The 12,500-nt window shown below is 38.7% G+C and overlaps 2 protein-coding genes across 2 annotated transcripts in view; one reads left to right on the top strand and one right to left on the bottom strand.

The window, feature by feature from the left end:
* Positions 1-3,843, bottom strand: part of LOC135205562 (uncharacterized) — a 68,346-nt gene extending 64,503 nt beyond the window's left edge. Inside the window, exon 1 of the mRNA XM_064236329.1 lies at positions 3,715-3,843. The gene's annotated coding sequence lies outside the window, so the exon portion shown is untranslated. The remainder of the gene's footprint in view (positions 1-3,714) is intronic.
* Positions 1-12,500, top strand: part of LOC135205563 (glutamate receptor U1-like) — a 54,691-nt gene that overhangs the window by 33,518 nt on the left and 8,673 nt on the right. The window contains 5 exon segments of the mRNA XM_064236330.1: positions 2,296-2,454; positions 3,163-3,329; positions 5,428-5,561; positions 6,200-6,347; positions 11,377-11,480. Of these exon segments, the coding sequence (XP_064092400.1) occupies positions 2,296-2,454; positions 3,163-3,329; positions 5,428-5,561; positions 6,200-6,347; positions 11,377-11,480 (712 nt within the window).

The following is a 12,500-nucleotide window of genomic DNA, read 5'->3' as shown; positions in this document are numbered from 1 at the left end:
TGGGTCCTTAAAGAGAACACATTCATTCATCACATTTGGCCTACGTTTGCTAGAGCCCGCTGCATTTTCCGATGCCGTACCTGAAATATCTCCTTTGATCTACCGACTTCTTAGGCGCGGCATTTATAAAAGCTTAATATTTCCGATATGCTAGGCGTTGCCTATCTCCAGGTGAATTTGTATTCTAATGTTCGTGGATTTTCACTTTTTATGCATTGAGGACTGAATTATATTCCGAATACGGGGTTTCATTGTTTGAATCAAAGGAAAACTTTAAAGATCTTTCTCTCCAGTCGATTTCAAAGGTTCCGGTTGCATCGAAATAAGAAATTCATTTTACAGACTTTTCAGCATTTTGTAAAGGTCGTAGAATACTTTAGGTCAATGCCAATTATCTCTCCAAATCATTACGTTTATCGAATAATGTCATTTCTAAGTAACAGGCCACACTAATACATAAGGCAATGCATTTGATAAAAACAATAATACTCAATGCAATGGCAAAAGACGATAAAAATTGAGTTTTAGATCATTCTATGAATAATAAGAACTGGATAATTACACATACAAATACAATAATTACCTTCTTAAATTTATGATACATATCAATAAATTTTCGAGTATAAGTCACTTTTTTGACAAGCCTCGGAGACATGAAAGCAAAACTGCCGAAACATTTTTTAAAATACAATAGATAGCTTGGTGAAGGTAAGGAATAGGACCATTTCGTTAGCTGAAGAGCGGAGGACGATTCGACATGAGCGCCGAAGAGCCCCAAAGAGGACCGGGAGACCTATAAACCAGATGATGGAGGAACGAGATATGAAGTCACGCAGGGGGGTCACGGGCCAGCCTCCCCAAACCAAGCGACTCCGTAGGGGGTTAGCGCCGTCAGTGCACCTCAGGTGGTGCGCTGTAGGAATTACTAAAGGGTGTTTGCAACGTCCCTTAGTCCCCCCATATCATAGCCTTTAAATCTGATTTCATTCCCATTTCCTTTCTTTAATCTTGCTCCCCAACCTCCCTAACTATTAATTATAATCCCGTAGGGGGATAGTGCCGTCAATGCACCTCATACGGTGCACTGTGGCATTACTTAAGGTTGTTTGCAGCGTGCCTTCGGCCCCTACTTAGCTACAATCCCCTCTCATTCCTTTTACTGTGCCTCCTTCCATATTCTCTTTCTTCCATCTTACTTTCCACCTTCTCCTAACAGTTGATTCATGGTGCAATTGCGAGGTTTTCCTCCTGTTTCATCTTCCAATCCTTTTACTGTCAACCTTCGAATGACCACGTAGGTCCCAGTGCTTGGCTCTGGCCAAAATTTTATATTCAATCAACTATTAATTTTAAATGCAACTGTGTAGTTTTCTCTCAGTTCTACCACCAGAACATTGCAAGTCATCTCATTTATTGTCAGGGTCTTTTCATACTGCTGTCCAACCACTCCAACTCCTTTTCACTAACTCCAGTGCTGAATAACCGGAAGTGCCCCAATGCTTGGTTTGACAGCCCAAGTTTCAAAAAATGTAATCAACGATCCTAGTGAGGGCAGACAGAAGGCCTTCCGAACTTGAACACTGATAAATGGGGGTTGGAAAGAACTTGGCATTCCATGAAGGTTGCGTGAGAGATAGAAGGCAAACAGAGGAATGTTGAGAAGCACAGTGTAAATGGAAGTCGATTAAACATTACTTTAAGTGGTAGATGAATCGACCCGAGATTGTCGTCTTACGTCTTATACAAGGATAAAATTATCACAAAAGGTGGTAAAAATGGGGGATGATTAGTTGTAGCCTTTCAAGCAATTGCTTGAAAGGCAGTCCAAATGCAGGTGATTAGTTGCAGCCTTTCGAGTTAATGGTTGCCCCTTCGAAATTGTGAACACCTTTTGTGAGCAGGGGATTACATGGACGTATTTTTAAGATCACACTTTGGACACACTATATCATCAGTCCAATGAGGCAAGCATAATCAAATGATTCACTTTGGGAAGTAGAATGCCATTTTATTTACCTTTTTACATTAAAAGCAATGTTGACGCCTCTTCGACTCTCTCTGCATTTTTAAACCACCTTTAACAGAATGTTGTTAAATGGACTCCAAGATTCATTATGGTTGGCTGATTTCTGTGAACTGTCATAGCAACAACTATGGCCAAAATAAAAAATAAAAAATTGTAGATACTCTGTTCCCGAAACGAATTCAGTCATATATAGTTTAAGACCAGAATCACGTCTAAACTTTACAGATTTATGTCATGTCTATTCTAAGACAGTTTTCTCATAATTGCAGTTGTGATTTACGATCGATGGGCCGACTTTTCTCCTTCCAGCCAACGGCAACAAGACATCCATGCGAAGTCCGTCTTCGACACGATAGCGTCGACTCACGGCATCACCGCTGAATACCTTCGGATCCCTTACCAAGATATTTTCTTTCATAAACTTTGGCGTAAGGACATTCATTTCATTTAATCGGTTACATTATGCTTGTGGTTTATGTGGAAATACTTTGAATAACTATCATACCACTCTCGAAGAATATAGCGATGTCGTATATAATTAGAAGTTTAACTTACTAAAAAAGTACTGGAATTTAGGCTTACTGAGCTTCCCCTTTGCTCATATTTACCCCTAGAAAATGTGTCATTTTTCTCTCGGCATAAAATCTTAATGAGCTTATTTCCAGATGAATTTCGCTCTTAAAGCATTTCTCAAGTCTTCTTTAGTGCACCTCAGCATACATTTCGTACTTTTTATAGCTTCAACTTATCTTTCCTTTTCGGTTTTTCTTTATTTATTTATTTATATATTCTTTAGCCTTGAGAGTCATGGTCTAGTATTTCATTATTTATTGAATTTTTACTCCATAGTCATCTTCCTAAATTATAATTGTCTTTCTGTTAACGTTAGTCATTTTGATTTTTGCTTTCCGCCACGAATCTAATTTTCTGGCATTCACTGATATTCTAGTACTCTACCGGGTTCATGGGTTGATTTACTTATCTATTTTATCCTCTCATCTGCATGTTCAACCAATAATTCAAAGTATCATTGGCAAGAAATTACATCAGATTTTCAAAGAGAAATTGCTAACTGACATATATGTAAAACAATTGAAGCCTTATATATATTCCCCTCAGATATTTTGTCATTTCAGGCTCAAAAAATGTAACGGGTGTGGTCAGCGTCGGCGAGTGCATTCTCGGTGACGCCGTGCTGAGCTCTGGGAAGAGGAGTGGGACGCCATCTCTGGCATTCGACAATGAATATTGTGCGAGGAGTCCTGCTTTCACGTCCGCTTCCTTACCCATCTATAGAGTCAAGGTACGGATAAAGAATTATTGCTGCTCGTGAATTTCATGAATTACAATGAGCTCTAAGGCATATACTGTCTTTGAAATGCCTTACTTACCATTTACTTTATTTGTCTTTGTAAATTTCAATTATTTTAATTAAGGGAATCCATTGTAATTATTATGATGAATAGGTTCAACTCGAGTAATAGAGTCCTATAGTGTATTATGCACCTTTTTATAAGATGTAAAGACGCCTGTTTTGTATAATAATCAAATTACTATGTTATTGCTCATTGTTACCGGGAGGTTAAGGAGACTGAACAAGAAGTTATTCTTAACTGTCTTTGGCTGAATATTTTTTATGTTACTTCATAAATTTGACAAATTGGAATCCTTTTAAAGATTTATCCTACCTGTTATATAATCTGTTCATTCCTTCCCTTGACTGCACGTCGATTGCTAGCTGAACGCCATAGTTAGTCTAGGAGACTTCAGAACACGATTCCTTTCCTTGTCAAGGATTGTGGTTATCCTCCTTCATGGGTCCTGAGAAAGGAAGATGGTTTTAATACCAGTGTGAGTTAGTTTTCGACCTAGAAGGAAGCCAGCATTCCGAATTAAATGTAGCTTCCTTCCTTTTGCATATTCAGAGTTTTCCGATCAGTTATCACTTCCTAAGATACAAATCTATATCTGTAATATCAATTAACCTTTAGGGTTGTATGTTTCGGCTCTATAGATGTGGCTTTACATTAAATATTATTATTCAAGTATTTTTTTTTTTTTATCTTTTGACTTGGTATACAGCTTTTAGGCTCCGGTGGTTCAAGTTACTGTAGCAAGAGTGCATGCTTTCAAAGCTATGGTGGATTCACATCAACTATGCATCTTATGCCTAGACCAGTCCCTCACGACGCTCCTGATTGGCTGTTGATAAGCCAATCACAGGGCTGGAAACTCTGTCTCTCGAGAGAGTTCACATAGACAGGAAGTATGTTCCACTTCTCCTGAGGGATACATCTTTCAAAAGTATCCATTAGGAGAGGTGGAGCATACATCCTGCCTATGTGAACTCTCGAGAGAGACTGAGTGTTTCCAGCCCTGTGATTGGCTTATCAACAGCCAATCAGGAGCGTCGTAAGGGACTGGCCTCGACATCAGATGCACGGTTGATATGAATCTACAATAGCCAGTCTATCTGTCAGAGCTGCACCTTTGAGGACATTCTTTATCAACATATCAACCATTCACCTTAATTCGCCTCCAAGCTACAGGTCTTCTTCACATGAATTTCTTATCCTATGTAAAGTGTGCTGCGTAACCATTTAGACTTACCACCGACCGGCCCTGGGCCAGCTTCTCTCACCAGTGGTCTATATAATTTATTTTCTTCGCTTACTCAGGGAGAAAGTCTACAAACTACTTTGTTGTTGTTCTTCTTCTTCTTGCTGTTGTTCTTGTTGGGGGCTAGGAAAGGTCTATGGAAGAGCCTAAAAACGTCTGAAAAAAGGTGCTTCGCATTCAGTTAACAATACAGGAATCTTAGGATAGGATATTTATGCTTTATTTATTAGAATGAAAATGTAAGAAATGAATAATCTGTATGTTAATCAGCACAGTAAAATTATTTCTAATAAAATATAGCGTATTTATTTTAATTTTCGTTTGTGAAACAAGGATCTATTTAATCGTAGACTTTAATCAAAGACTTTATCACGTTTTAATCTACGTTAAGTTAGGATTATAATGTTGTCAACTTATACATGAGGGGAAAATCTTGCATGCGTCACGAGTAAGCTGGAGGTCGGATCACGCCTTGTTTTTTATTCATGCGAAGGTCTGCTCAATCTGAATAACCTAAAAAATATATACACTCAGAACTGACAGATGGCCAGACATATAAGGAGTCCTACCTTACTCATATTATACAATAAGAAGGGAAGAGAGGATAAACTGTCAGCTTTGTTTTTTATCCATTTATCTGTTCATCTTCTTCAATTCCGACTTGCACCTGATTTCATCACTCATTTTGAAACAAAATGATAGGGGCCAGCCCTATGAAAGTATAGTATGTGACTCATTTGTAATAACATATAATGCCACTCATTATTCTCATAATCTTGCAGATCCATCGCCGCTACCAATGCGCTGCTCATATCCTTCATCAGTGGCTGTCGACTCCACGGAAAAAGCCAAAATCGCAGCCCACTCCCCGAAATCCTTTGTTACCACGAGATTCGATGCCGTCCGGCAAAGGAAAGTAAGAAATCGACACAGGAGTGTATGTAGTATTCACAGTGAGGCCCGGGGTTCTCGGGCCTCACTGTGCCCCAGAATATTAAGTCGGGTGCATATTTCTAGATACTGATTTGTGGAATGAAGCAACTAGGGCCATGTCCCGGATGCGGCCTAAGTGCTGGCCAGAAATTAGGTTTTAAACTTCACTTATGTTATTTGTTATTCTATTCTAAGTCGCTTCCTAGTCCACGGAGTCCTTGTTAAGGCCCGTCCACACCGTCGAGCTTTGCTTGACGAACTCTGTTCGATGTGACGTCAGAAGCGTTGAAATAGCGGGTAAGGCTCTGACTTTTCCCGCTTCTGACGTCACATCGAAAAAAGTTCGTCGAGCAAAGCTCGACCGTGTAGACGAGGCCTTAGACTTATCCTTTTGTATATTCTAAAGATGTCTGTTGCGTTATTTAGCAAAACGCGTTACTTGTGAGCCCCAATAGTCTTCCTGTTTTAGTAAAATTATTTTTAGCTTTCTGTTGTTGTTATCACTTTCATCTTTGATAATATACTTTGTAAAAATAGCAGAGACTGACCTATATTAATCTTGTCTATTCACCTCTGGCTTTCGAAATCTGACCTGAGAATTTCTGTGGATCTGTATTCCAGTTACCAACAAGAATATTTAAACTGCGTCGGTGCTGACATCTTGTTGAACATCAACGAGATCGATCCCAAGTTTCCCCCTTCGGATATGAAACTCGAGTTGGGCAGGAGGTATCTTAACGAGAGGAATCTCACCGTCGTCACTATCCACGTAAGAGGCTTGTTTGTTTCTTCATAGAAGGACGTCACTTCTACTGTGTTTTGCATAGGACGATGTACAGATGGCTCTGGAGGTTCTTTGCACGATCCTGTCGGCTCCATCTGCATTGTTTTCTATCTTTTACTTTTCTTTTGTAATTTCCTGTCTCTTTCTATCTAGCTGTCCAGCTTCTTAAACCCTGCCTCCGTCCACTTTTCACCTCTGCTCAGAGCAGATCCTTCGGGCGAATCCAAAGAAAGTCTGGAAACGTGTCTCAGTGGCCTCGTTAAATCAATTCATATTAAAGTGGTTGTTTGACTTATCAGCTTATATCAGTCAATGTTGCGAGTTCGTAGTTTACAGACTCCTGTCGGTCACAACCCGGATAAAGGAATAGGATGAAGCAGAAGGGTAAATACCCCTGCAGATTAAAAAAGAAAAAATTACTAAAATTTGTATCAGAACAGCACTGGATCGCAAAGTCGACCGACAGCTAATGTATGAGTGGGTCAAATATTGATATTTGATATATTTATTTTAAAAAGCATGAAGTGATTTCCAGGTTCAGGTGTAGAAAGAAGACGGTTGCATAGCAATGCTAAGTAGTTTCCCATGCTCCTTTCCCTTCAGGAGGGCTGGTTGCACAAACTGTTTGCTTTCTGGGTCTCAGCCAATCTTTTGGGATGAGACTGCTAGCCTCATGCCCTTCTTCACCTTAGCTGCGAGTCACCATAGTCATTTCACCACCAGGTAAATGACTGTCTGATTAGGTTAAAAAAAGGCACAACGGGTTCTATTAGACCGCGACTAATTCAGTCTGCTTCAGTCAGTTTTTCTGCCACATTTCTCTGAATAAATCTTGTCAGCGCCAAATTCTAAATGCAAGGCACGATACTTAGTAGTTACGCGCAAATAACGTCACAGTAACTTATAATTCAGTAAATAATGAAAGTAGTAAGACTGTGAAAACAAATGCAAAAAATATCTTGTAAAACCTGCAAGCACAACTCTGCAAGAGTTCTGGGGAAACACCTGACAGTGATGATTAGCTACAAACCTTAAATTGATCAACGAAAAGGTCTTGAATTATCAAGCTTATGCACAAATAAATTTGCAGCTATTAAAGTATAAATTTCCAGTTCTTTTATTAATCTATGTTTGTTTAACTTTGTTATTTTATCTTATATTTTACTCCACACGGGCTTTAAGTCTTTCGTCATTTCGTTTACAAGCTGATGGCTTGCTTATAGGCTGGTTTCATGATAATAAGTGTTCATTGTATAATAGAAACAGTAAAGACATGTTACATTTTACTGGAATGATTATAAAATAAGCAAAAAAGGGCTGCTGTTACTAAAACTACTGTGAATCAAAGTCATATAAGTGGAAAGGCGTCCATTCCGAGAGACCCGCGAACTAGATATAACTCACCGTCGATGATGAATGTTCCACGTAAAAAAAAAATAAATAAATAAAAAAAATTGAGAATAATGTGCATCTGGTACCTTTAACATCACCTGGGACACTTAAGTATATTTGATTGAAGTGCTTTACGCTTCATTTAGTAATGTCGAAAGTGATTACAAATCGTCTTCGTCGTGAATATTTTCCTTTAATGTCTCCTCAAAATGATGCATTATAATTGAAAACTCATCGTAGAGAAGAATTTTCGATTGTTATTCGAAAGTCGATCAACTGGATATTGTTGCCAACTGCAAGGTCATGTTCATCAGGTACCAGTTGTTTTTTAGCTTCTGACGGAAAACGTAGAAAAAAAATGTTGTTGCTAAAAGGGGAAAGTGCTTTCAGTTAAAGGGGATTCGTGTCCAAAGTCAAAGTTGTCTTAGATATACTTAACCAGATCTAAACGCACGTTACAAGCGGCTGATTGCTTCTTCTGAGCATACTTACCAGCAGGAAGCAAGTGTCAACAAGACTGGTTCCCAACATTTTTTTGGCCGTGCCCTACCTAATCACCTCTACAATCCTGATGCCATTGTAGTTATATATAATTCCTATATGCATTAAGCTACAAATGTTCTGTAATATCCAATTCGCCATTCGCTCTACCTCGGAATTAATATATTTTCATATATGTTAACCGAAGGGGAATTTTTTAGTTGATAATAATTCCGTTCTTTCGTGGGTTCGAACCAGCGCACAGACGGTCAAGACGTCACTGAAATCCTGATTTCTCCTCTGTCCGCTGGTTCGAATCCTCGAGAGGACGAAATTATTATCAACTAAAAAAATTCCCCTTCGGTTAACATATATAAAAACACGACATGGTAAAGATAAATCTATATTTTGCCGAGTTTGGGAGAAAGGATCCCAGATTTTCTTTTTCTCAATGGGGCTCAATCCAATTGGACCTTTCCCACTCTGGCTTTTGATTTTGTCTTGGAACTTGTTAACGTGAAATATTTCCCGTTCCTTAAGCCAAAATCGGGTCAAGATGACAGATATCTTGAGGAGGAACGTTGGTACATGCACTAGATTTAAGCCAAAAGCAAAGCGCTGGGACCTATGAGGTCATTCAGCGCTGAAAGGGAAACTAAGAGAGAAGGACGTTTGAAAGGTGTAACAGGAGGAAAACCTCGCAGTTGCAATATGAAACAATTGTTAGGAGAGATTGAAGAGTAAGATGGAAGTAGTAGAATAAGAACGGAGTTATAGAAAAAGAAATGGGAGGTAGGGACCGAAGGGACGTTGCTAAGAGCCTTAAATAACGCCTACAGTGCACCGCATGAGGTGCACTAACCGCACTAACCCCATACGGGTAGATGTAATAGATCCCCAGAAGAAAGATTTTGGATGATATAGTTCGCCAATATAAAGGTTACTTCCGTTGCTGTGCTTTTAAATTACAGTATTATAATTTCGTTCCGTAAATCTATAAACTATTTCCTTTCTGAGGAGTTTCATATTATTAATAATAATATATATATATATATATATATTATATATATATATATATATATTTATATATATATATAGATAGATAGATAGATAGATAGATAGATAGATATAATATAGTAATTATAAATATATATATATATATATATATATATGTATATGTATATTAATAATATATATATATATATAATATATATATATATATATATTTGTATGCTTGTGCGCGTCACTAAACTATTTTCCACACAACACAGAAGCTTTTGTTATCATTCTGGTTTTTAATATGCTAGAACATGTAGGCAAATACTAATGGTAACGATAATTGAAAAACGCATTACGAACAAGTTTACGCTTTTAAAAAATCTCGTTAAATCAGGTTAGGATATATGAATAGCTGTCCCCAAAAATGCCTGACATTATCAGAACCGGTATGATACAGCATGTAATTTATCTTCGTAGGAGCACAATAGGTCTCCTGTGTTGAAGGGGCCTCCGTCGATGAAGTCTTGCAGAGATATATGACGCAAAGAAATGCGATACTTTTAACGCCTTTGTCGACCATTGTGGTAGGTCTTCTTCTCCTCCTTCCGACTTAAGAATTTATGAATCGCCTTAGTTGTCGTTTTAATGTCGTCATTCTTTTCTCATTGGGATGTTTGTCTCGTACTGTGTTGCTCTGCCTATGTGCCGTTTAAATATACTATGCAGACAAGGCGGCTGGAAATCTCGTCATCTCCATGTTTCCCCAGATTCATAATACTTTATCGTCTGAGAGGCAGGTCTAACGCTGCCTTCCACTTTTCTGGTTTGTTCTGGCCTGGGCTAGATAAGGGCAGAGGTTGCAAGTCCAAATTTGTCTCCACATCAAAAGAAATGATAAACGTGAATGCCTTCGTTACCCAAGGTTGTTGATGCTAAATATTACATCAGAATGGCGAATGATGGATTGGCCAGCTGACTCATTGTTGACTGTCTCAGTAACCGAGAAATGCAAGCCGGTGCTCAAGATTCGTCGTTCCTTTTTTGTACGCAATGTTTGCAGGAGTGTATCTAGACATGATATAGAAGCTACGATATCAGCGAACTTTTAGGCTAAAAAATTAACAATGACTCAGATTAATATATTATTATTATTATTCAAATCATCTGATATTAAGTAATGTATTTGTACGATGAACTTTCAAGACCGTCACATGTTTAAACTTTGAGATTCTCAAATCAACATTCTAGATTCTACAGTCTAGTGGCTTGTACAAAATCAAAACAAAGCTCGAGAACGACCAATGATATAGATTTTCTCACACCGTATGGTGGGAAAACACTAGGCCAATGATGGCATCGTGAGTCGTAGGTCTTCTCAGAAGCACTTGTTCGTAACCAAGATATAAAATTTGGAGAATGGTAAAGTTTAAGAAGGTGGACAGCAGCTAGGCTGAAAGGGGTTGAAAGACGCTGTGAAGAACTTTCATCCCATGCGATCATTACCAGACAAAATCAGTTTAGGTAAAGTATTCGGTAAATAGATTATCCTGTTCATTCATCAAGAGTCAATGGCAATCTATCGCAAGTTCGCATGCATATTCGTCATTACCCGTCCAAAACACTGCAATTTATCTAATTTGGAGGTAAAGTCCGGTTGGTATCGCCTAGCGTCGTTAAGTTTACATACTCCACCTGTGTGGCGTTTTCTTCCCCCTTTTCTGTGGATTTCAGGCCTCACTTTCACCCATTTTGTCTTGCACCAGACTCTTTTTCAAGATCTGTAAATTTAGGTCACAAATATTTGTTTTATTTACGTTTACTTGAGTTAGCTGACTCAACTCATTCTTTGTTATATTATATAATAATTTGGAGCCTGCATGAGTGATTAAATAATCTGAGCTTGTATCTTTACTATATCTTCACATCTTTACTTAATTGCATCTAGACATGAATTCATATTAATTTACACAGGAATTTATTTATGTATATATAATTGAATGCGTATATATTTATAGCTTCATAGCTGAATACCAACTGGAAAATGGATGAAAAATGTAATGCCGATGATAATGAAAAGTGAATAAAATATATGTGTAATTATAGGAGACTATATTAGTTTCTTTAACTGGCTTCCTTTCAACAGCGCCCGCCATTCGTAAAGCTGGAGCTAAATGGACAAAAAGTCCTTAGAGCTGAGGGCTTCTGTTTTGAAATGTTGGACGTCATGGCTGAAAGATTTAACTTCAAGTAAGTCACTGGATTCTGAATATTTATTCTCTCACCTTTGAAATTTTCTAAAATTTTGCCTTCATAAGTTTCACTATTCTCTCCTACGTAAGGGAGCCTCCTTTGACGCTCACTTACCAAAATACTCTCGGTTAATCCAGTGATCAAATGCAATTCATATTGCGATGCCACTTTGGCTTGATATCTATCGACGCGTCACCTACTCCTAGTCCTAGGTGCTATATTAGATTCACATCGACCGTGCATTTGATAGTCTAGGCCAGTCCCTTACGACGCTCCTGATAGGCTGTCGATAAGCCAATCACAGGGCTGGAAACTCCCAGTCTCTCTCGAGAGTTCACATAGGCAGGATTTATGTTCCACTTCTCCTGAGGGACATCAAATGCACGAGTATCCCTCAGGAGAGGTGGAACACATCCTGCCTTTGTGAACTCTCGAGAGAGACTGAGAGTTTCCAGCCCTGTGATTGGCTTGTCAACAGCCAATAAGGACATCAAATACACGGTTGATGTGAATCTACTAGTATATTACTAAACACCGTATAGTAAATGTAAAGTAGACGGCCGCACGAAGATGTCGTTTATTGATATAATTTGTCGACCTCACAATATTTAAACGGCTGCATGGAATATTTGAGCCCGAAGAGGCTATTGTGCTACACATGCCGTTGCAAGTAGCTTCAGCCATGTTTAGTACTATAGTAGATTCACATCAACCGTGCATTTGACGTCTAGGCCCTTCCCTTACGACGCTCCTGATAGGGTGTCGATAAGCCAATCACACGGCTGGATCAAACTCTCAGTCTCTCGAGAGAGTTCACGTAGGTAGGATGTAGTTCCACTTCTCCTGAAAGAAGTATACCTCAGGAGAGATGGAACAGGCATCCTGCCTATGTGAACTCTCTCGAGAGAGTTTCCAGCCCTGACATTGGCTTATCAACAGCCAATCAGGGGCATCGTAAGGGACTGGCCTAGACATCAAATGCACGGTTGATTTGAATCTACTATAGCACCTCGGAGT

Source organism: Macrobrachium nipponense, chromosome 24 (assembly GCF_015104395.2).
Source record: "Macrobrachium nipponense isolate FS-2020 chromosome 24, ASM1510439v2, whole genome shotgun sequence".
Lineage (NCBI taxonomy): Eukaryota > Metazoa > Arthropoda > Malacostraca > Decapoda > Palaemonidae > Macrobrachium > Macrobrachium nipponense.
The sequence above is the reverse complement of the archived record's forward strand: the minus strand, read 5'-3'. Positions and strand labels throughout refer to the sequence as shown.